The 26,161-nt window shown below is 37.3% G+C and overlaps 1 protein-coding gene across 1 annotated transcript in view; it reads right to left on the bottom strand.

Annotated features, from left to right (window-relative positions):
- The window catches only part of CTNNA3 (catenin alpha 3), a 1,606,653-nt gene extending 1,582,951 nt beyond the window's left edge, over positions 1–23,702 (bottom strand). Inside the window, exons 1-2 of the mRNA XM_014587961.1 lie at positions 23,659–23,702; positions 2,146–2,249 (exon numbers count right to left, since the gene is read on the bottom strand). Coding sequence (XP_014443447.1) covers positions 2,146–2,244 — 99 coding nt within the window. The 5' untranslated portion in view covers positions 2,245–2,249; positions 23,659–23,702. The remainder of the gene's footprint in view (positions 1–2,145; positions 2,250–23,658) is intronic.
- Positions 23,703–26,161: the final 2,459 nt, after the last annotated feature.

Here is a 26,161-nt window from a genome sequence, read left to right as displayed (position 1 = left end):
CGACTATGTGGGAGTCCAGCGACATAGCCATTACGCTAACTGCTGGTTCCCAGAATGATGTTTTTTTGAGAGGTTTTTGCTACAGGGCGTGTGCATTTGCCAGAGAGACAGAGAGACAGAAAGCAAGAAATCACCCCCTAGGGGAAATGGCCACGCTGCAATCCCTTCTCCTCCATTCTCCTCTTGGGATCTTGGGCATGCATGCACACGTGCCCGGCGTGGGTTTAAGCCACTGAGTCCGGGACTCCAACCATGGTTGACTACATGGGAGCCCAGCGACATAGCCATTATGCTAACTGCTGGTCCCTACTTAGAATGATTTTTATTAACTGCTGTAGAAAAATATTTGACTAAAGCAAAGCATCTAGTTATCACTTAGAATATAAAAAGTAGTTTTGCCATGATACTCTCTCTGCTCCTAATCAGTAAGTCAGCCAGCCACTTTTGTGATTAGCAAGGATTAAGTAGAAACTTTGATGTTCCATTGTTACAGAACAAAAATCATCCTCAGTGGCACAGGCAGTAGGACTCTGCTGAGTGATACTTGGAGCCATGTGGGAGGCCCAGATTCATACATATACTGAAGTAAATATACACTATCTATATTACATATATATGAATAAATATAAAGATATATATATTCTTTACTATAAAGTGCTAGGAAGATGATAAAAAAAATCCTTCTAATTTTATTGTAATGTAATATAATTACAGTAGTGGTTGCTCTATTGAAACAGTAATGTTTACCTCTTAGTAGTAAAATTATGAGTGTTTTTTATTCTCTTTCTTGAGATTTGTTTTTTCTTTGGCGTTCCAATTGTATTAGTAAACTTTATCAGATAAGCAACAAATATGTTTTTCTTTTAAACATGAATACATTCAATAGATACTAAGATAGAGATTTTAATGGAGTCCCCAAAGTCATCTAAAATCAATTTCATACCATATTAGTGTTGTTAAGACCGCCAAAGTTAATGATTAAGCTATCATCAGTGAGGCACATGCTTTGAATTCTCTTTTCAATATCACATAATGACTTGCACTAAGTAAAAAATGTGTACAAAATCTATTCTCAAAGTTACTCTCCTCCCCTCCACCCATCTCAGAGCTAAGTAGGCATTTTTAAATGATCAAAGGTATGGTTGGTGTATTTCTCACCCAAGTAAACCTTGAGTGATTTGAGTACTTAAAAGAACTCAAATCTTGTCTTAGGAGACATAATACAGGTAACCCTAAAGGGGAGTTCTTCCCAAATTTTGGATTAAAAACAAAATATTTAAATCCATACTATTGCATAAGATTCTTCAAGTTTTGCTTTATAAAACAATCCAACATGTAAATATAGACTTATACAACAAATAAGTCAGAAAATTACGATAGATATTATCAAAGAGTTATTCATTTTATGAAAGACTTTATCACAGAATTTCTTTAAATAGCTGCTTTTCTCATATGTTTTGAACTCTTAAAGATGATTTCCTATCTGACAAATGAACTACCATGTGCCTTGGGGCAATTCATTGAAATTCGTAGGTCTCAGTTTTACTCTTCTACCTAATAAAAAAATATTTCAGCCATGCTACTACTGGATTCAGTTTTCATGACTACCAAATAAGATAATTTATATAAAGTTACTCTGAAAATGATACACATGTATATTATCACTGCTGTTGCTCTTAGAATCTGGAAGAAAACTTTCAGAATTTTATTATTACTACTAAATACATATTTTTTCACTTTTTTATTTTTAGATTTTTGCCATTGGCCACATGCACTTACCAAGAAACACAGAGAGAGACAGAGGAAAAGTGAGAAATCACCCCATCAATGGCCACACCACAATCCCTTCTCCTCCATTTTCCTCTCAGGATTTTGGGTATGCATGTACACATACCCAGTATGATTTTAAAGCTCCAGGTCTGGGACTCAAACCATGGTAGACAATAGAGGAATCCATCACCTTTATACCACACCACCTGCTGGCCCCGTACTTTTGTACATTTTAACAATATTTTAAATTAAGGACAATTTAAGATGACACATTCATATACAAAAATCAAATCATCATTGGCTTATTATCTATTTTTCTCATGCTTTTTATTCATTTGCATTAAATCCCCATTATAATTCCCATTGTATTAGTACCTGTATTATAAGAGGCTCCAGTAACTTCTCTACAGTGAATGTTTGGACTTGCAGATCCTGAGGGTCAATATTCAGTGTGATTGGTGTTTCAGCTGACATGCTGCCTGTGTGCAAACACAAAAATATCCTTATTAACAAACAAAAATACTTCCTAAAGAAGAGCATCGTGATGTGTTAGGCACCTCTTCTTGATATCAGCTATAGCCCTCAGAGGACCTGGGTGCCAAATCTACCATCAGAAAAAGAAGATATTCTCCAATTATTCTTCGAGGTCATGTTGTTTTGGTGCTTTAATAAGTTAATCTACACTGGTATGTTCATAATTAAATTAAATCGCCACCCTGGTGCATTTACATTTCATATTAGCCTTAAATGCAGGTCCACTGACTTCCATGAAATCATAGCACCAAAGTACCCTGTACCCATATTTCACCTGTTCTTACTAAATGATGATTCAGATGAGGAGGCAGGAATGATTTTGGAAGATAGGTATTATGTCTCCTCTTCTTTTAGAGATTCTTTGAGAATTTTTATTGCAGAAGAAAGTTAAGAGTAATTTATTTTCTTGTACCGAAAAAATTTACATAAATTGGTGTAGTTATTATTTTTAAAAAATAGAGACAAGAAGTCCCTGAAAAGACATTACTATTTGAGCAATCAAAAAAATGTTTTTAGGAACCAGCAGTTAGCGTAATGTCGCTGGACTCCCACATAGTTGACCGCGGTTCGCGTCCCGGACCTGATGGCTTAGAACTCACGCTGGGGGCGCGCGTGCGTGCGTGCCCAAGATCCCGAGAGGAGAATGGAGGAGAAGGGATTGCGGCATGACCATCCCCCCGGGGGGTGATTTCTCGCTTTCTGTCTCTATGTCTCTCTCTGTCTGTCTAGCGAGCACACGTGCCCTATAGCGAAAACCTATCAGAAAAAAAAATGTTTTTGGGAACCAGGAGTTAGCGTAATGGCTATGTCGCTGAACTCTCACGTAGTCAACCGCGGTTTGCGTCCTGGACCTGGTGGCTTAAAACTCACACCGGGCACGTGTGCTTGCGTGCCCAAGATCCCGAGAGGAGAATGGAGAAGGGATTGCGGCATGACCATCCCCCCCGGAGGGTGATTTCTTGCTTTCTGTCTCTCTGTCTCTCTCTGGCGAGCGCATGCGCCCTATAGAGAAAAAAAACTCTCAAAAAAAAAAAAGTTTTTAAATAAATTATAAGCCATTCTTTTTTTTTCTTTCAGATTTTTGCCATAGGGCACATGCACTCACCAGAGAGAGACAGAGAGACAGAAAGCAAGAAATCACCCTCCGGGGGGGATGGTCATGCCGCAATCCCTTCTCCTCCATTCTCTTCTCAGGATTTTGGGTATGCATGTACACATGCCGGGCATGATTTTCAGACCACCAGGTCCAGGGCTCAAAGTACAATTGGCCATGTGGGAGTACAGCTCTTTAACCACCAAACCACCTGCTGGCACAAGTGCTGTGCCATTTTTTTAAGCTTATTTATTTACATTTTTCATGAAAGAGAAGAGCAATCAGAGATAGAGACAGAGTGATAGGCACTCGAACAGGGTCTTTATGCCACAATCCGCTCCCATCCTGAGACAACCAGTATCACCAGGGACACATAGGAGCCTGGTGTGTGTACAGGGAGGCCTAATGACATGATCCTAGGACTTTCCCTTGTAAGGCCAAGATCTCATAGTGTTAAGTTACCACTGTACCAACCAGAGGACCTGATGTGTCATTTCTATTACTAAGCCCATCTCACTAAGGAACCACTAAAATCACAGAAACAAAGGATACTGGATCACCCATTAGCAATGCTGGTAATCTATGACTTTAGGTATTTTGCCATGAAGTATATTGAGTTTTGGAGCACCAAACAAACACTGAGAGTCCAATGTCTTAACCACTATGCAACCTGCTGGCTCCACAAGCCATACGTTAAGGCACTAATATTATCCTTTAGAATTAATTCAGGATTTTTGCATAAGAATATACGTATACAGCCAAACTGCTTGCAGCATAACATATTCAGATTAATCATGGAAATTAATTAACACATCAGCAAGGAAGATTATTACTCACATCACAAGGCCCACAAATCTATATTAACCTGTACACAGTCAATAACCAAATAGCATGTATTTACTGAAGCTCCACATTGATCAAAAGTAAGTAATTTACATCTCTCCTATGTACAATTTGACCCATATGAAAACTAAAACTTACAATACACAGCAATATGTATCTATCAATACAAAAGCCTTCCCGTTTAGCTTCTACCTGTTTTATTCTATACATTCCTATATCTGCAGGCTAAGAAAATATAAAAATCTGCCCCTGAGAAAGATCCTGATTCCCCTATGATATTCCTGGAAACAAAAACAAAAAAAAAATTAGGAAGTATTACATTTAGTTTTCCTGTTCATTATTCTAGATATGAGAGAATAACTTTTCTTCCTAAGTTAACTAAATGGCTTTATGAATGGACGGATTAATATACAGGAGGGACAGACAGAGACCAGTAGATGGTATAATGGTGATATCACTGGACTCCCACATAGTTGACCAGGTTCAAGTCCCAGATACAGCAGTTTAAACTCACACCGGGTATGTGTACATGCATGCCCTAAGTCCCAAGAGGAGAATGGAGAAGGGATTGTGGCATGGCCTTCTCCCCTGTGGCGGGATTTCTCGCTTTCCATCTCTCTGTCTCTCTGGCAAGCACATGTGCCCTGTAGCAAAAATCTCTCTCTAAAAAAAAAAGGAGGGATGGGCAAATGAGTGAGCACACATTCTTATGGTGCCTCTCTTATCCAGAATCAATGTCTTCAGCTCTCATCTCAAACTCAATGATTCTACAAGAGAGGATTTTATCTCCAACTCCTAAGGGATATATTAGAATCTCAGTGTAGGGCTCGGGCTCTCTTTATGCCCCTCTGATGAAGTCTATCCCCATTCTCCTAGCTTTTTTCACCTCTGCCTGGCCTAGTTTGAATAAATCAACATCTCTTTGTTCAGCATTCTCTCTTACTCTACTGGATCCTTCCCTTCGGATCCGTAAATGTTTATATCCAAAGGTAAACATGATCTCTATCTCTGTGTGTTATGTGTTTGTGAAAAGATCAGTGCTTCATCAAGGCCTTTCTATTCTAAACATCTGACATACATGCAGAGAGAAAACCACCCTGTAACTAAACCAGCCTGTAACCTTACTGGCTCCTACCTTGATAAATTCTAATTCTTAGATTAATAACATAATTTGTTTAAAAAACAATAGAGGTAAGTATTATATAATCCAGAAACCTTACTATTCTTTGGATGTCATTTGTGCCATATGATTACAGTTCATGATTCTCTTAATACAAAAATGGATATTTGAAGTAGTTGAAAATAATAGGAATTTGGCAAAAGACTGCCCCCAGTGATAACATGAAAATTTGTACATAACCAAAATAGTGAATTTCAAATATATTTATAGTCAAAAAGACTTATAACATTTTTAATTATTTCATAATGTCCTCAGCAAACTTTGATCTTAAAAATAAACATGCTGAAAGTCTCAAAGGAATCATGACAATTCTAATGATTTTTTAAAGAATTATTTATTCAATTTTATTTACTCATTCATTTATTTTAATTTGACCAGAGAGAGATACACAGAGAGAGTGAGAGAGAGAGAGAACAGAAGGAAAATGGGAAAGCAAGCCACCAGATACGGGACTCAAACAGCAGTCAGCCATGTGGGAGTGTCCAGTGCCTTAACCAACACGTCACCTGCTGGTCCCCCAAATCTAATAATTTACTAAAGCGTTTAAGTACAATGATATACTCCAAGGATTTCTATACTATTAAAAACACTAATGCACATTAATTGCTTTGTACATAATACCAAAACATTTTCTATCAATAGAGAAAATTATAATAGGTAATTTAACGTGGGGAAAAAAGGACAATTTGTGTACTGAGTGTTCTAGGTTGCTCTAGTCATGTTTTCAAATAGCTATGTTATTTATTCATCTACCAAACACTATAGTAACCGATTAGAATTTTATATAAAAAACAACAACACTGTTGATTTAAGAGCGTACACTTTCTGAAATGTCACACATTTCTTTTTTTAATTTTTTTGGAGAGGTTTTTTTTTTTTTGCGTGTACTCGCCAGACAGACAAACAGATACAGAGAGACAGAAAGCGAGAAATCACCCCCCCAGGGGGGATGGTCACGCCGCAATCCCTTCTCCTCCATTCTCCTCTCGGGATCTTGGGCACGCACGCACACGCACGCACACGCACCCGGCGTGAGTTTTAAGCTGCCGGGTCTGGAACGCGAATCGCAGTCAACTACATGGTAGTCCAGCGACATAGCCATTATGCTAACTGCTGGTCCCAATGTCACACATTTATAAATCTCTTATTGACTGCAACCCAAATGGCCTACTCAGGGACCCCTTCTTCCCCTCAGGACTGCTAAGTGTGTCCTCATTCTTCTCCAAACTTAACTTTATCGAAAGTTACTTTAAAAAAGAGTCTATGATTCCTTCATTTTTAAAAAAGCCATATTGCCTTGAAAAAATAATTATTCAAATTGTATTAAGTAAAAAGATATTATCTGAATTTCTTTTCAAATGGAAATATGAATTGCTGTTATTATCATATGATATATTAATACATAAAGTCACAAAGCCCTACAATTTAGCCCTTTACTATCTTGCGGCTTCTTCCTTTTCACTGGTTTTAATTCATTTCTAAAAGTATAAAAATAATCTTTTTCTCAGTTACTCAATTGAAGTATAGGAGATATTTTTCAAAAAAGTCTCCAAACACTACTGCCAAATAGTTTCTCACAAATGCATTTCTAGGACTGAAATTTTTTATTTGGTTTCTTTTTTGTTTGGATGTGCTTTTCAATCATTCCACCTACTACTTTGATTCCCTCAAACACAGGCAAATCTAAATGGACAGGTAAAATAATCCCATGGTGACTTTTCTGAATAGTCCAGAGCCAATCCATGCAATATGGCATGTCCTTCAGTACACAGCCTTAGGATGCTATCAAAGGAGCTCTCATAAAGGGGTTTGTTTGTTACCCCTCTTATGACAGGTATTATCTTACATAAAAATTAAGCCAAGATTGTTGATAATGTTTTGATGTTTCATCTCAGGAACAAGAGTAGAAGACACTGCTATGAATTAAAACAAGATTACGTGAACATTCATAGCTTTTAAAAATATGTCATTACTACAGAATTCACGGTAGGTTTCCAGAGCTAAACTGAGCCAGAAGTTGGAGATAAGGCAAGGTATTAAGGAGAGTAAAACTTACCCACATAATATGTAATCTTCATAGAAGAATGTTTTTCATCCAAGAAATACATGAGAAATCTCATTTAAAGTATCTTAAAAGACTGTGTTCATGTCTTTAATACATATTAAGAATGCTGTTCAGAAGTTTATTTTTCTCTCATAAAAATTATAATAAACAAGCCCTTGAAGAACCTTAACTACACACAAGTATTATTCCTTGAATAAGTGCTCTTTCTTATGAAAAATCTTTCCGATCTTTTGTATTTGCCCTATTCAGCAACCCTGACTGATTGGAGAACAGGATAGCAATATACAGAAAACTGCAGATTTTTTCAAAGAATTGTTTATTTAACTTTATCTGTTATTATTATTTTTTAACTTGACCAGAGAGAGACAGAGAGAGAGAAAAGGAAAGGGAGAAAGTAGGCTGTTGGTCCGGGACTCTAACCGTGGGTGACCACGTAGAAGTCAAGTGCCTTAACCACCATGCCACCTGCCAGCCCCAGAAAGCTGCAGATTTTTACAAATACAGTTGAAGCATGGTCAAAGTTTGACACATTGTTACCAACTTCTTATAGCAATACCACAAAACAAATCTAAAACAAAAATCCTACTAGTTGTAGGTATTACATTCCAAGGCATTTGCATGTTATAATCTGTAAATCTTAAGAGTGATGGAGTATCTCCAGACAATTCTAGAATACCTCTACAATGGCCTTGACTTTAAAAAGTGTACTGGGCCTAGATAAATAGAAATTAAATGCTCACTATGCCATTAGATTCTGGTGATAAATTTTGTTAAGTTTTCCCTTAGGATATGTTGAAATCTCACACTTTTTAGCTTTTAGACAATAGAGATGGTTTTATAAAGGAGAAAAAGCACACTTTATAAAGTGGAAAAAGTATTGGTTTGGAGACAGGCTAGACTAAAATCTCTGTTTTCAGAATCAAAGGAAAAACAAATCTATTGACAGCAATAATAGATGTCTCCAGGAATATACCTCAAGGCAGAGCAAACCTACCCACATGGATCCTTCCCTTCTTCCCAAACTATCTTTGTCTACATATCTGAATGTTCTTCACTGCGCTCTATTCTCTGCTTGAAATTGAGCTTATATCAATTTTAAATTCACTTAGTTCATTATTTTTTTCATTTTTAAATGCAGTTAGCTCTGAGAGGTCACAGAGTGCACACATCCAGTCATATATCAGTGTGAACTGGCTCATTGCTCTCCACCTGAAACCTTGTGAACGTCGCAATTACAGTACACACCACATTGTATTTCGGTCATGCCCTGGCAGCGAAGGAGAGGGATATTAAAAGATCAGAGGGATGTGCATATATGCCACTTCCAATATATGCCTAGGGGTGGCCATTCCCTCACAAATATTAAAGAGAAAAATATTTTCATCTATTTTCCTCCTTACTGTACATGTGACACTCTTATCTCCAAAATTCAGAACTCTGGCTCCTCTCAGTAAAACTATAATTCTTCTATGTAATTTGACATATTCTTTTGAGAGAGAAAGAAAGCCTTCTCCAAAGGAACATGCTCACTCTGCAATCTTTTTCTTCAGTTCCTCATCCCATCAAGATTCTGGCCTCATGCACCTGGACTCAAACTTTTTCAAATTTTAGGGTCAGGATGAACCCAGATTGGTCATACGAGATGCGACTTTCTCTGCATTACCTTTTTACTTATTTTTAAAATACAGATATCTTCCCTCTCCTGTATATTAGTCTATTCAGGCTGTTCTAACAAATAAAGCATAGACCGGGTGACTTAAACAACAAACATTTATTTCTCATGGTTCTGAAGGCTAAGAAGTGCAAAATCAAAATGCTGGCAGATCCTGTGTCTGGTGAGGTCCTGCTTTCTGGTTTGCAGATGGCTGCCTTCTAGCTGTATCCTCACATGTCACAGATCAGAATACAGCATATCTTTTCTTATAAAGGCATGAATCCCATTCATAAGGGCTCTATTCTCATGACCTAATTACCTCTCAAAGGTCCCACCTCCTAATACCATCACCTGTCGGAGTTAGGATTTCAACCCAAAATGTAAGTGGTGGGGTGGGACGGAATTCAGTCCAGAGCACCCTGCTTTCTGGCAGGTATATCATTTCTCGGTGACTTCCAGGGAATTTTCTGAATCACATCTGCTGATCATTTCAGAACTCAATTTAGGATGTACTTCCCCAGGATAGAAATACTTCAACTAATTCAAAGAGACTAAGACTATCTCCTTTATTTTTATTATTTATAATTTCAATTCTTATTTAATTAAAAATTTTTATTAGGTAATACAAAGTTCAATAATGTATATAGTGAAAGCAAGTCTCCTCCCTCCCTTATCTTTTAGCCATTTTTTTTTTGTTTAATTTTGCTTATTGTCATTATTTTATTTTATTTTATTTTATTTTTTGAAGTTGACCAGAGAGAGAGAGAAGGAAAGTGAAAAAGCAAGCTGCCAGGTCTGGAACTCAAACCTTAGTCAGCCATGTGAGAGTCCAGCTGCCCAACCACTGTGCCACCTGTCGGCCTCCCTTTTAGCCACTTAATTTTTCTCTCAGTGGCAATTACTCTGGTCACTTATTCATATAGTTCCAGACATGTCATATATAATAACTAGTATATTGATATATATATACACACACATATATATGTATAGCACAAACTGTAACATCCTTGCTTTTCCACTTAATTCAGTTCTCTTGTATCAATCTTTGCTCCCCCCTTGCCAATTTGATATCATATTGTCTGTATATTATCTGTCATCTATTAATCTCACATCATCTGGTTCATGCAGAAGAGCTATACCTTCTTTATCTTTTCTGTTTCTCTTTATCTCTGACTATAGCTTTGGAATCTCCCTTTTCTTACCTTCAGTATGTCCTACCAGCCCTTGCAAACGGGAAGTGCTTTTAGCCTTCCCAACATTACTGTTCCTATTTTCTGCCATTCTCTTTCATTTGTCCTCGGTTGTGTGTCCTTCTTCTCATCTTTGATCCATATTCTTTTCAAATTTATACTCTCTACACAGTAACACCAGGATTTTTGGTAATTTGTGATATTCAACAATTTATAGAGCACTTAAACACATTAGCCACAACCTAGATTCTGATGAAAGGGAAAGTAGCAAAGCCCTGGCCCTGCTGACTGTGCATCTTCTTTATTCAATATTAATTCATCAAATTCTTCGTATGTCACATATAGTCTCTTAGCATCATACTTATTGTTAATCTGAAGTTGCTGAAAGTTGCTTCTCTTAAAGCCTAAGATGCATTTATAACTGTGTCTAACATAGCTCATTTGGGATTACCACTTGCACAATAAAGTTGTCACCTCTTCCAAACCAGTACTGTCCATAGTTCTGGAACTAGAACTGTACTTCCTCTATCCTCATGATTTGGAAGAGTCCACGGTCCAAAGTGATGTACCCACCCAGAGCCCACACCTACTCTTCCTGACACATTCAGGATGTCCAGTCTTCCAACTCCCTGTTTTATCAGTGCAAGTGATTACAGTGCCTACGCCAACCTCTTCCTGGAATCAATCATTCCAAAAATGAATGATGCAATATGCCCATACCTGCACCTGAGAATTAGCCAAGGAGCAGCACACTCATGTTTGCTGATAAGTATAAATACAAGGTCCCTTGTATCTTAAGGGCCTTAACCACCTGCAAGACAAAATTATAAAGAGAAGGGGACAGGCTTACATCCAGATGTCCAGGGATAGTCAAGCTCCCCCTCCACCATCTCATTCTAACAAGAAACTCCAAAAATCCTAAATCCAAATCTTGCCTTCTGGGTTATATTCAGGTATGTGTCTCAAGGCAGAAATTTTAGAAGATAGCAACTTTAGCAAACTATTCACTTGATTTATAACATTTATACATGAGGGCACATGGCATGCAGGCCTCCACTTGTATCTCCCCTCTGCCAACTACAAATGTTAAGGACAAGCCTGTCCAAGTTTTCCAGCAGTCTATGTCACCAAGTTTTTCCCTGATGGTCAGATTTGTTTCTTCTTTTGTTTCCTCAGTCTTCAAGATGTGCAGTTACTGGTGGGTATAAATTTTTCTACTTTGAAGAGACTTCTGAAATTTTCAAAATGGATTGTCTATTACTCTTAACAGTTTTTTTAAACCAGTCAGGAAAATTCTTGATCTAGTAAGCTTCTATGACAATATCACATCTCTTTGTCTTTTTCCCCATCTAAAAACTTTTTTATAATTTATTCCTTAAGCTTATAGATTTTAATGCAAGAATGTGTATTCACATATGAATATTTCTCTACCTCTTCCACCAAAATTATTTTTGAATATTAAGCATCTCACTTATGAGAAATAAGTAAATAAGTTAAAATGTCAAATATTCAAAAATAAAACATCAAAATCATGAGTTACTAATATAGCTGACATATTTAACTTGTTTTTCCAGGTACTTATATTTATTATTGACTTTTCCCCATGCTATTTTTTTTCCTGTTTATAACTATACATTATCCCTACTAACATGGTTATTTCTATGCCTTAATTATTGTCCTAACCCAACACACACACTCATAGGTCTCACCACTATTGCACCTCAGTGACTAGGAGCATAGTTTTGTTTTGTTTTTTAAAGAATTATTTTCTTTAACTTTATTTATTTACTTCAGTTTGACCAGGGAGAGACAGAGCAAGACAGAGAAAGAAAGAAAGCCATCAGGACTTGAACCGTGGTTGGCCATGTGGGAGTCCAGCACCCTTAACCACTACACCACTTGCAGGCCCGTAGGAGTATAGGCTTTGAAGTTGGGCTACCTGAGTGAGAATCTACGCTCTTCTTGCTGCTTTCTGGTGATTTTAGACAAATTATTGATCCTCCCTGAAGATCAGTTTCCTCAACTATAAAATGCAAATAATAAGAGAACCCTCAAGAAAATCTTGAAAGTTAAATAAGAAAATCTACATAAAACCCATAACGTAACCTATATCTCTGAGACCTAGTAAGAGTTCAACAAATGTTAGTTGACATCATTATTCCCTTTTCAGTAAAAGAGCAGAATACTTGTCTACATTTAGGTTAAACATCTCTTTTATCTATAGAGCTCGTAATTATTATTCGAGTGCTTTCATTCTTTGTTCCCATTACAAAAGAGCTTAAAACAAAGCTTCCCTCTGGTGTCCCATTTTGTTGGATCTCTTGACTTAAAATCTAAGGCATATTTCCTACATGTGCACTAATTAGAAATGCAACATGCCTAAAGTACTCTAAAAAGAACAACAACAACAACAAACACATTCCTAATGCACAACAGCATCATAAAAGATCATGAGCCCTTTGAAATCAATTCCAGGGTGGTACATAAAAGACATGCTCCAGGGTTTGGCTATAATTGTTAAATGCACCAAGTGTCAGGATCCCCAAGAGTCTACACTTTTTATTTTCTTTGCTTCCAAGACCTCTAGGTTTGAACAGAACAAAACAATGCTACATTTTAGAACCAAAGCTATCTTAGCAAGCTGTAATACAAACTTTAAAAAGCTTCTTGGACTATTTGATGTTTCCTTTATTAAACCTTTGGATAGTCATCTTACTGATGTTCTTTGAAAAATGGTCTAATTGTGCCCAGCCCCCAAATTGATTTTTTAGAGTCTTTGTGAGAAGACTCAAACAAAATTAAATTAAGATATTTGCTTACTCTAACCAGACAAAGAAAAAATAAACTTGTTTCCCCACAGGTGTGACCTAAATGAAAGCTGCAAAATTAGGAAAAAAAAAAAAAAAAAAAACTGCCTTAACCTAGATGAATAAAACAAAGGAAAACAAAGATTCTATTTGTATACCATTTTATAGTATGTCCCTCTGATCACTAATGGCTGAAATCTAATCTCCCTGTTTTAAAAAGTAAGTAAAGGAGCCAGCAGGTGGTGCAGTGGCTACATCACTGGACTCCCACCAGTCCAACTGAGGTTCAAGTCCCAGATCCAGTGGCTTGAAACTCATGTTGGCGCGTGTGCATGTGTGTCCAAGATCCCAGGAGGAGAATGGAGGAGAAGGAATTGCAGCATGGCCATTTCCTGGGGGATATGTTTCCACTTTCCCTCTCGCTTTCTCTGTCACTCTCTCTCCAGCTAGTGCATGTACCTAAGGCAAAAATCTCTTTAAAAAAAAAAAAAAGAAAAGAAGTTATCATTCAATTTCTGTTTTAACCAACAAGTCACACTGTATAAAAGAATTTCACAACATGACATCATTAACCCTCCCGTGAAAACACACTTTTCAGTTATTTTATAAGGTGCCAGTTCACATTAAAAGTTTAGCCTATATTTAACAATGGCACACATTTTCAAAATTGTGAGAAAGATGGAACCAGAAGTTAGTATAATGGCTACGTCGCTGGACTCCCATGTAGTTGAACATGGTTCGAGTCCCGACCCGGTGGCTTAAACTCGCGCTGGGCGTGTGTGTGTGCATGTCCAAGATCCTGGGAGGAGAATGGAGGAGAAGAGATTGCGGCGTGGCCTCCCCCCCCCAGGGGGGGAGATGATTTTTCGCTCTCTGTCTCTCTCTGTCTTTCTAGTGAGCGCACGCACCCTATAGCAAAAACCTCTTAAAAAAAAAATAAAATTGTGAGAAAGAATAGAAATGCCCATGATTACTCTGTATACCAATACTTTTCAATTTAAGGACATTTTGTATCACACAGAAACTACACCAAAACCAAGACCTTATGACATCCCATCTCACAGAAGGTAAGTTACCTACATAATATTTTTAAAATCAAGTAACTAAATTAGTCAAATTGGAATCAAAGAAGATTATCTAACATACAAGACCTCACAGAAGCTTTCATAGAATCACCCAGAACAAGAATAACCTTCAGGTACAGGCATCAGGTTTAAGGCAACTAGGGCAAAAGTAACATGCCCTTCATATAAACTGTGAAAGTGACAGTGGCTTTTGTTGCTGCAAGTCCAGTGAAACTATGGTCTATTCAACACCATAATATTATAAGACAGTTCAAATGTATATGAATTCTCCTTAGGTCTGGTATTTTTGAAAGGCAGAGAACAAAAAGAGAATAGGGAAGGAACTGGAATTCTTGTCAACCTCAATTAGAAGCCAAAAACTTCCATGTCTTGGTTCTCTGATTAGCTAGAAATAAATAAGAGCCTCCTTATCTGAATGAGACTATAAGACAAAGTCCTTGACAATATAATGTTCATTTTTTCTATAAATCAATAAATACATTTGGGAAAATCAATAGTATGTAACTGTTTTTGAGAACTTCCACTTAGTCTCCTGGTTTTCCATTATTTCATATTCCTTAAAGAGAGATTTTTTTTCTTTTTTTTGTGGAGAGGTTTTTGCTATAGGACGCGTGCGCTCGCCAGAGAGACAGAGAGATAGAAAGCGAGAAATCTCCCCCCAGGGGGGATGGCCACGCCGCAATCCCTTCGCCTCCATTCTCCTCTAGGGATCTTGGGCACGCACGCACACGCGCCCGGCGTGAGTTTAAGCCACCGGGTCCAGGCCTCGAACCACGGTCGACTACGTGGGAGCCCAGCGACATAGCCATTATGCTACCTGCTGGTCCCCTTAAAGAGAGATTTTTGTTGTTGTTGTTAGAGAGGTTTTTGCTATAGGACGCGTGCGCTCGCCAGAGAGACAGAGAGATAGAAAGCGAGAAATCTCCCCCCAGGGGGGATGGCCACGCCGCAATCCCTTCGCCTCCATTCTCCTCTAGGGATCTTGGGCACGCACGCACACGCGCCCGGCGTGAGTTTAAGCCACCGGGTCCAGGCCTCGAACCACGGTCGACTACGTGGGAGCCCAGCGACATAGCCATTATGCTAACTGCTGGTCCCCTTAAAGAGAGATTTTGAAAGTTTGTGCCAGAAGCTTTAACTCTAGCCATCCAAGTTCACTATTTAATACTGACACTTTTTAAGTTTTTTCATGAACTCTGGCTACATAAGGAGAATTCAAAAAGTTTGTGGAAAATGAACTAAAATACAAGTTTACTTTGGTGCAAAAAAAATTGAGATTCATGCATAGTTTTTTAAAATTCACATTTCCCCAAACTTTTAAAGATTCCTCGTGTACCTATTACTCCTATTTAACTATTTCTTTTTTTCAAATTTATTTATTTCTTCCATGAACAAGAGAGAACTCCCAACAGGGTTCTGATGCCATGATTCACCCAACCTTCAGTCAGCCCTGTGTGCCCAACGTATTCAGGGATGTTTCCAGGTTGAACCAGAAACCTTTACATGTGAGACTGCTCTGCAGAGAGTCATATTTTACAACTGTGCCATCATTCAGCCCCCACCTATTCAACTGTTTCTTATCCCACATGCTAACTATCCTCTTCATAGGAAATGGAAGACTTTTCTCCCTTTACTTCAAAACAGCACTCTCATGCTTCTAGCCTACCTTTCTGATCTTTTTCCCACTATCTTGTGTTGGATCTCCCTTATCTACTATCTCCTTTTAAGCAAGGGCCTTATACCAGCTCTAATCCTTTACATCTGTTCTCTGCTCACATTACATGGCCTTTTCAGAGCAAGCTCACCTTAGAGTTTTAAGTCTACTTAGAGCCTGTGATTCATAAAACATTCTCTACAGTCCAGAATTCTCTCAAAAGCTCAGAACCCTCAAATCCATTGTCCATTCGGTCATCTCACAGACACCTCAAAACTGAACTCATGGTCTTTTTCCTAAAAGCTGGTTCCCGTCCTTTTCAGTTTTGATCTAAACTAATGATATCACCATATAGCTTGGCAACCAACCCAGCTATTTGAATGACATCCTAAATACTCTTGTTCTGCCTTTCTCTTCACATGAGATCAGTGAAAAGATCACATTGCTTCTATCCCTTAACTTCTCTCACATTGGTAATTTCACTTCCTTCCCACTTCTACTTCCTTAGCTCAAGCCCTCATTAAATTTATACAGACTTTGCAATGATATCTTAACTAGTCTCCCTTCTAGTTTTCAGAATTTCAAAAACTCTCTTCAAGGAATTTGAAAGAATGAAAAACCAGAAGATATAGAAGTTCCGATTCAAGTGATGGTGATATCTCCCATAAAACAAGATAATGTTACACTAATCCCCTGCATAAAACCCTCAAATTATTCTCTATTGCTAAGACAACAAAGCTCAGACTTTGCAGAATGACTCAAGGCAGTTTGATCTGTCCTATCTCTCTAGCTTTTTTGCTCTCTTTGACCCTTCTCTTCCCCATACTCTATGCATGCTAAAGAATTTGAAGTTCTCTGAATGGACACTAGTTCATGCACCTAAATTTTTACTCACTATTTCCTTTGCCTAGAATGCCCTCCCCAATAGCCACTCAACAAATACCTACTCATCTTCCCAATCTCAACTCAAATGATCGCCTTCATATCTTAATACATATATACACATGCTGATGGTAGAGTAAGAAATGCTTTCTTAACTCTGTGCCCTAAGCAGATCTCTAAGAGAATCACCACCATCATCATCCTACCATCTTCTTGTCTTTTATATAATATATGGTAGACAAATGCATGTTTCTATCACCTCACTCTTTTAAAAGTAATGAAAAACAATAAATTAAAACTACCAAAGCAGTAGTAGTGATATAGCAGCAATGCAACACACTGCAATGCTTGACCCTCATGGAAAGGTCCCAGGTTTGCATCTGGAGGTCTTCCTGTAAATGCAGGGCACACACATGCATCTCCATGATCTGGGCTAGCTGAGAATGGAGGTGGATTGCATCTTGAAAACTCTGTTGAGGTGTTACTAGTCAGATAATAGCTTGTTCCCCAAAGTTTAGAGCTTTAAAATTTATTCTTAGTGGGTAATGATTGGATGGCCTCCAAAATTTCATGTGTTGGAATCTGGTTATATTATAAAAGTGTTAAGTGAAAACTTAATCCCTTTATAGTGACAAAGACTGAAAAAGTCATTAGAGTAGGACCCCATGGTTGAGATCTGCTGTGTATGTAAGGAGAGAAAAAGAGGCAGGCAAAGGTCACATGGATTAAGATCAAAACTAGGAGAAACTTATGGACAGCTGCTCTGCTCAAGATCCTACCTGCTACCTAATATTACAGCCTCATCAGAAAGTGGTCCCTGGCCCCTGAACCTCCAAACCTTGAACTGAATAAACCTGTATTTCTGTATAAAACTGTTTTGAAGTCTGTAATAACGAACTAAGACAGGATGACCTCTCTTTCTTACAGAAGAAAAATCAAATAAAAACTTTTAAAATTAAAATTACCATATTCAAGAAAAAGTGTCATTATTCCAAGCTACAAAGAAATAGAGTAACATCTTGACCAAATTTTTAAAAAGTAGATAAAAATTTACATTCACTTCAATAAGAAATAATTTATCTAAAAGAATGTGTCATAAACCCTGAAATTCCCATTCAATGTTCTGTTCATTAAAGTGCTGAGATATAGGGCATGAACAGATATAGGAATAAAAGAGAGGTCCCTGTAAAGATCCAGTTTGAAATTACAGAATCCTGAGTGGTAGTCCAGGATTAGTGTAATTCTTTGCCATTTTATTTTATTTTCATTGTGTTTTTTTGTTTGATTTTTGGTTTTGGGGTTTTTTTGTTGTTGTTGTTTTTAGATTTTTGCTAAAGGGTATATGTGCTCACCAGAGAGAGAAAGAGAGGGAAGGTGAGAAATCATACCACCCTGGGGGATGATCATACCGCAATTCCTTCTTTTCCATTCTCCTCTTTGGATTTTGGGGACACACATATATGCACCTGACATGATTTTTAAGTTGCTAGGTCCAGGACTCAAACCATAATAGTCACGTGATAGTCCAGCTTCTTAACCTCTTTAACGTCCATTCCACCTGCTGGCCCCAGTGCTGTGCCATTTTTTTAAGCTTTTTATTTACATTTTTCATGAAAGAGAAGAGCAATCAGAGATAGAGACAGAGTGAGAGGCAGGCACTCCAACAGGGTTTTATGCCATAATCCACTCCCATCCTGAGCCAACCAGGATCACCAGGTACACAGAGGAGCCTGGTGTGTGTACAGGAAAGCCTAATGACATGAACCCAGGATTTTTCAATGTAGGGCCAACATCTCATAGAGTTAAGTTATAACTGTACCAACTAGTGGACCCCGATGTGCCATTTCTAACTATGACTAAGCCCGTCTTGCTAAGGAACCACTAAAAGTCACATAGAATAAAAGAAATAAAGGATGTTGGATCATTCATTAGCAATGCTGATAATCTGTGACTTCAGGTACTTCACAGTGAAGCATATTGAGTTTTGGAACACCAAACAATTTTTAAAAATTTATTTTCCTTAAAGTAAAAGAAATAACTTTTGTAAGAAACTATTCAATACCACAAATATCAATAGATTAAAATTGCCAACTGGGACCAGCAGTTAGCATAACGGCTATGTCTCTGAACTCCCATGTAGTCGACTGTGGTTTGAGTCCCAGACCCATGCCAGGCACGTGTACATGTATGCCCAGGATCCCAAGAGGAGAATGGAGGAAAAGGGATTGTGGCATGGCCATCCCCCCTAGGGGGTGATTTCTCACTTTCTATTTCTCTGTCTCTCTGGCAAGCACACACGCCCTATAGCAAAAACCTCTCAAAAAAAAAAAAATTGCCAAGTACCCCAATTACTCCCACCTGAGCTCTGAACCCTCCTCTACTGTTCTTTAGTAAATGGCTGGTAGCTTACAAAGATCAGTAATGAGAACTCAACATAAAAACTGAGAAAAAAAAAAAAGTGAAAAACCTAACCAAAAATTATGATGAACAAGGACTAAGGACAAAACAGAGAAAGAGTCCAATAAAATAGTTATTTACGGATATCTATACATAAATAGATTCACACACATATTAGGTTGTTGAGAAAGTCATGACATATTTTTCTATGCCTTTCTACGCAAAAACGAGTTATGACTTTCCAGATGACTCAACATATACACAATTTGTCCTCTTTATAAAGAACTCAGAAGAATGGCAAAAAAAAAAAAAAGGAAAATATATAAGACATAAGAACTGGAAAATTATTTGTTGATAACACATATGTTGATGTGTTTGATTGAGCCAATATGCAGTGTATTTTGTATGGAGAATTCATTTTGTATGTTGTAATGATGTATAGTGAATTAATGTAAAAATAAATTTAAAGAAAAATAAATAAGTAAAACACAGTATCATAACATCAACACAATATTTTTTCTCAGAGTTGACATTTTTAACCTTGGCTGCTAGGAAAGGAAGCTTCTGATCCTTATGTCACATGAACTCAAGATAGCAGAATCACCATTTGTTGCATCATTTTTGTAAATGTATGCATCCCTCAGTTTCTACAGTAGACAATAAAACAATTATTAAACCTTAAAAAAAAAACTCAGAAGAGTTAGAAGATTCAAAAAATAAATAAATAAATAAATAATAAGACAATATAGGGGAATGAACAGCAAGATATAATTATTCAAGAAATAAATGAAACTAGGTGTCTCAGCAGAAATACAACACTGCACAGTGCTAGGCCTACATGAGAAGAGCCCAGGTTCCACCCTGAGGCCTCCCTGTACATGCCAGGAACATAGGAGCATGCCCATGATCTGGGCTAAGGCCAGAAAGCAAATGGATAGCTGTGTGGGCACCCCGTAGGAGTGCCTATCACTCTCTCTGTCTCTCTCTCTCTCTCTGTGGCTCTCTCTCCCTCTCTCATGGAAAAAATAAACATTTCTAAAAGAAAAGAAAAAGAAACAAACGGAAGCAAAAAATAAAACATTCATAAATTAGAAGTATCTAATATACAAGGACTGAAAACATATTTGGGGATATCACAGGCAGAGTAACAAAATTGCATAGCAAAGAAGATGGGAAAACACAATCACTCATCTTTACTCATCTTTCTTAGTAAAAATTAACAGATATTATTCATGCAATTTAAAATAATTTCACATTTATGAAAAATATGCAAATAGTCCTTAAGCATGTAAAAAGCTACCCAACATACTACACTAAGGCCAGGCCCAATGACCTAGTGGTTAAGGGAACCAGACCCCACAGGACCGACGCAGGTCAGATTGCAACCCCAGCAGTGTAAAAATCAATTCAAACACACATGTGTGCATACCCAAAATCCAAACAAGATGGAGAAATGGAGGACAAAGAATTGCAGCATGACCACGCCCATTTAGGGGGTGCTTTCTTGCACGCTCTCTCTCTCTCTCTCTCTCTCTCTCTCTCTCTCTCCTGCACTTCAATGGTGAGCACACACATGCTCTGGCAATTAAAAAGAAATAGGTGACAGAGGCTAAAGATTGATGAAGAAAACTGACTACATAGCAGCACAAGAAAACTTTTTAGGGTGATGAAATTATTTTATTTTGATTGTGGGAATGACTTATTGTATACAATTGTCAGAAATCGTCATACCATACATTTTAACATGACAGAATTAATATATAAATTATTTCTCAATAAATTTGACTTTCGGGACCAGCAGTTAGCGTAATGTGTAATGGCTATGTCGCTGGACTCCCACGTAGTCGACCGCGGTTCGCATCCCAGCCCGGTGGCTTAAAACTCACTACAGGTGCATGTGCGTGCATGCGTGCCCAAGATCCCAAGAGGAGAATGGAGGAAAAGGGATTGCGGCGTAGCCATCCCCCCTGGGGGTTGATTTCTTGCTTTCTGTCTCTCTGTCTCTCTCTGTCTGTCTGGTGAGCGCACGCGCCCTATAGCAAAAACCTCTATAGATAGATAGATAGATAGATAGATAAATAAATAAATAAATAAATAAATTTTACTTTTAAAAAACTCTTTTTCTCATCTCTTACCCCAGTGACACAGAAAAGGTTTCTAAGTAATTTCACTTACTGTGTAATCACACATTTCTACTGATAGTCACTGACTCAATAAGCTCTTTGAGTGATCTCTCACTAGGTTCCCTGAGCTAATGCTTTCAAAAGTTAATAAGCTTTTCTTAAGCGTCTTGACCTCTCTAGTATATCACTCAATTTGCTTGATGCCAAGGCTTATTTAACTTCTTAATAATATTTGCTTCTCAGGTTTCAAACCTGTGTGTCCAGGTTATTCTTAATGTTATTCCATGTATCTGATCAGTTAAGTGTTATCTATTTTATTTAAATTTTTTCTGGCAAGAACTCTAAATCAACTCACATATGGGTTCAAAACTCAAAACTACAAAAAACAAAAGCTTTGAATATTTTGTTTGTATTTTTACTGCTTTAAAAAAAATCATTTCTGGGGCCGGCAGGTGGCTTAGTTCGGGGTGCTGGACTCTCACATGGCTGACCATGGTTCAACTCCCAAACCTGGTGGCTTGCTTTCTTACCTTCCCACTCTCTGTCACTCTGTCCTTTCTGTTCAAATTAAAATAAATAAATAAATAAATAAATAAATAAATAATTTCTTATTGATCTTATTTTTAACAACGGAATTTTAAAAAATAAAAAGAGCCAAATGATAGTTCCTTACTCATCATGCTAATATCTGAAGATATCACTGAGGCTCCTTATCAAAATTTTAATGGCTGGGGCTTTTTCTGGTTCTTGTCCTTTTTCCATGCTACTGTGTGAAGCAGTGAAATTCTGTTCTCATTCACTTAAGCAAGCCTGGTTTGGGTTCACAGGATAGAGTCCTGAGTCTTCAACATAGGAAGTATTTTGTGAATGTTGAAAATCCAATTTTTATCTCTGAGTTCTTTTTTCCTACCTAACAATTATTTCCCAGTTAGATTAATACAGTTAATTTTAACCTAGCAGATATTGAAATTCAAGTTAAATTCATTGCTGGATTGAAAGAGCAGAAAGTCCTCATTTACAATAATCTATAGAAAAAATATTTGGACTAATATTCATAGATTTATATAGCTAAATATTCTTTTATAAATTGGCTTGATCATTATCTGTTCTAATATGTAGGTATTTGACCTTATTTAGATAACTCCTAATAACTCCTTTGTTTCAAAAAAACTAAGGCTCTTTTCATCTTCTTTCCTAATTATTAACAGACCAAATTTTTTTCTGCTCCTAGAAAATTGAGAGCCACATTTATGCCCACATAAATCAGTGTAGGTTAAAAGGGCAGCAATTCTCCACTTCTTCCCACCAAAACACAAGTGACATTTAAAGTATACTAAATATTCACAATTTAACATACTCTCATTACTCCAGACTGTCACCGGAGGCATGGAAGGCAACTGTTTTACATAAAATTCCCCACAAGATTTCTATAATTCCATATTTTCTCTTCCATCAATCCATAATAGCCTGATGTTATAAAATCATAGTTGAACTGCATTTCTTTTGCCTAATTTCTGGCTCTGTTTTATATCCTCACACCTGTTTTTTCTTTATTCTTTCACTTCACATTTAATTGATCCTATCTTGAATTTCATGTAGCTTTGTAAGTCACCTTAAATCCTTTCTAAAACAAGACAAGGAATAAATAATCATTCCATGTCTCTGCAAAAGCAATCTCTCCTCATCTACCCTAGATAAGTCCTTAAAACTTTAACTTCTTGCTGTTCCTTAACGATACTGTATTGACTACAAGTATCAAGATCCATGAGTTAGTGACCTCTTATTTATCAGTTCTCTCTTCAAAATATTTAATGCTGCATACAAAATTACAAGGAAAACATCCACGTACAACTTAAATGTACAGGCCCATATAGATATCAAATTGTTTTGCACAGATAAAGAGCCAGCTCGCTGCCTTCTATACAGTTACTCCAATTTTTAAATGCTCTAATGTGAGACTGCTAGGGCTTGGGCACTGACATAATGTTTTAGTGCTATTTTTAAAACCACTAATAAACACTCCAAATAGCAGAATTGCACCTCTGCTCTACTGAGTCTCCCTAAGTTGTTGTGAAAGAAAAAAATGTGTAACAGAATCACATTTTTATCTGAAACAAAAATGCCTACTAATTTAACTCAGAAAAGTAGACATTTCAAATTGGTGCTTTCATAAAGTAATCTACAGTTTAGTGTTACTTAAAGGAAAAATTAGTTATAAAAGTTTAAAAATGCACAAAATAGCATTCTATTTATACCATTTTATAAAAATAATGTCCTCTCATTTCCCCCGAAGTTATCTAACCAAACAAGAGACCATCTGTAAGTATTAGGAATCGCCATAGAGCAAAGTTTGATGTTAAAAAGTTGGACACTTCACTCACCTACTGCAGGACAGAGTATTGCCCATATACAGATACTAAACCAACTGTCTAAGCAATTTCTTGTGTTTAGAAATTCAGTGCCACTATTATGGCTCACAATTTGGCTTATGATGCATTTGTAAGCAAACAGCCTGACAAGCACCCTAGTGTATTTCAGGATGACTGACAGGGCACAGTGGCTCAAGGAAGAAAGGGGGATGGGTGCTCTTAAAGCAACATGCCAGTTAAGAGTGACAGAATCAAACCTAAAGTTCTGTTTTTCAAATCTGCAACAAAATAAAGGTATTTTGTCCAAGATCAACTTTTTTTTTCCTTTGGAGAGGCTTTTGCTATAGGATTCTTTTTAACAAAAAAAACTTTCATGAGCACTATGCACCAAAAACACTGTAAATTCTAAAGTGGCTTTGAGAATTTGTGAAAATAGAAAGAGCAAAATATAAAACAAGCATGTTATATGATAATTCCAAGAACCTATCAAGCATCTAAATTACTTTAAAATATTCTAAATATTTTTAACAGAAATTAAATCAGGATACCCAGAGAAAAGCAGTTTCTAATCTCACCTTCAGATATTTGTCAATACTTCTTAAAACAGTCATTTATAAACTAGTAATGAAAGGAGTTTTAAGGCCAGCCCCTGGTGTGGTGGTTAAGGTGGCTGGATCACTGATGGCCAGCCACACAGATCGTGGACCCTGCAACTTGTGAAACACATTGGCACATGTCTATGTGCCCAAAATCCTGAAAGGAGAAAAAGGGATTGTGCTATGATCATTCTCCATGGGGATCCTTTTTTACATTCTTTCTCTCTCGTCCTCTGGGGAAAAAAAATTAAGTAATTCAAACATCTTTGATTAATTGGAATTGTTATTAGGAATAGAGCCTTTAGATCCATGCATTTTTCCCCTTTCTGTATGTCTTCCCTATGCCCTACATCCATGGTCAAAAAAAAAGACCTGAATATTAGGAAACTCAAAATATGGGCATTTCCATATTATTTTGACTTAGGGAAATATTTTAAAGCTACATTGGCTTAATTCCTCACATTTCTAATTGTTATATGTTATTTTACAATAGTCTGCATTGCTCATTCCTGTTATAATTAATATAGTAATCTACCCTTTTTTTTTTAAACCACACTTTTTTTTAAACACAGTTCCTCATTTGACCAGCAGAGGGTGTCATTAGATTCTGAAAGCTCATAGGATTACACCCAACGACATATTTTCATACTTTAGCTAGGAACTGGGATGGACATCAACTTTCCTTAGTAAATGTGTTTAGAAATATCCTATTTAGTTTGCCCATGCAAATTTGACTTATTGCTTCTCCTCTGTGTCAATCTACCATTATTTTTTCCTCTGTCACTCTACCAGAAGCATACTCTGAAGAAAAGCATTCAAAGGCTAGGAAGTAACAGAAATGGGTTCAGCTACCATAAAAACTTTCCACAACCCTAAATTTTTCTGGGACAAAACAAATAAACAAACAAAAACCTACATAAAGATCCCAAGTCCCATTTAGAATATCAAAAATAAATTCTGAAGAAAATAGAACCAAACTATATAACAATCTCTCTTCAAAATTACATATGAGGGTCTTTTTAGAAGTTTTTCAGGAACCAGCCAATGACATGATGGTTACATTGCTGAACTCCCACACAGTCAACCATGGATTGAGTCCCAGATCCAGAGGCTTAAACTCACACCAGGCACATGTATGTGTATGCTCAAAATCCCAAGAAGAGAATGGAGAAGGAGATTGTGATGCGGCCATTACAATCTTGCTTTCTGTCTCTCTCTATCTGACTCTCCAGCAATCACATGTGCCCTATAGCAAAAATCTCTCTTAAAAAAAAAAAAGTTTGTCAAATGAGCCAGCAGGTGACTAAGCTGCTGGATTCCCACATGACTGACTATGGTTCGAGTCCTAGACCTGACAACTTTAAAGTCATGCCAGGTGCATGTACATATGTGCCCCAAATTCCAGGAGGAGAATGGAAGAAAAGAGATTGTGGCATGGCCATAACCTTGCTGGTGAATAATCGCTCACTTTCCCTTTCTCTGTCTCTGTCTCTGTCAGGTGAGCACATGCACTCTATGGCATAAACCTTTTTTTTTTTTTAAAGGCATTTTCCATTAACTTTTTGATGACCCCCTCCCCCCAGGACATGTATAAACTATTTAACTTATATTTTGTAACTTCCCTATTTTTTTGAGAGGTTTTTGTTGTAGGGCGTGTACACTCGACAAAAAGAAAGAGACAGAGAGAAAGTGAGAAATCACCCCCAGGGGGGATGGCCACTCCACAATCCCTTCTCTTCCATTCTCCTCTCGGGATCTTGGGCACACACACACACACGCCCCGTGTGAGTTTAAGCCACCAGGTCCAGGACTTGTCCTGCAGTCGACTACATGGGAGTCCAGCGACATAGTCATTACGCCAACTGCTGGTCCCATAACTTCCCTACTTAATATTTGCTGGTTATCCTTTATATATTAGA

This window comes from Tupaia chinensis, unplaced genomic scaffold (genome assembly GCF_000334495.1).
Source record: "Tupaia chinensis unplaced genomic scaffold, TupChi_1.0 Scaffold000250_1, whole genome shotgun sequence".
Classification (NCBI taxonomy): Eukaryota; Metazoa; Chordata; class Mammalia; order Scandentia; family Tupaiidae; genus Tupaia; species Tupaia belangeri.
Note: the sequence above shows the minus strand (reverse complement) of the source record. Positions and strands in the feature narration are given on the sequence as shown.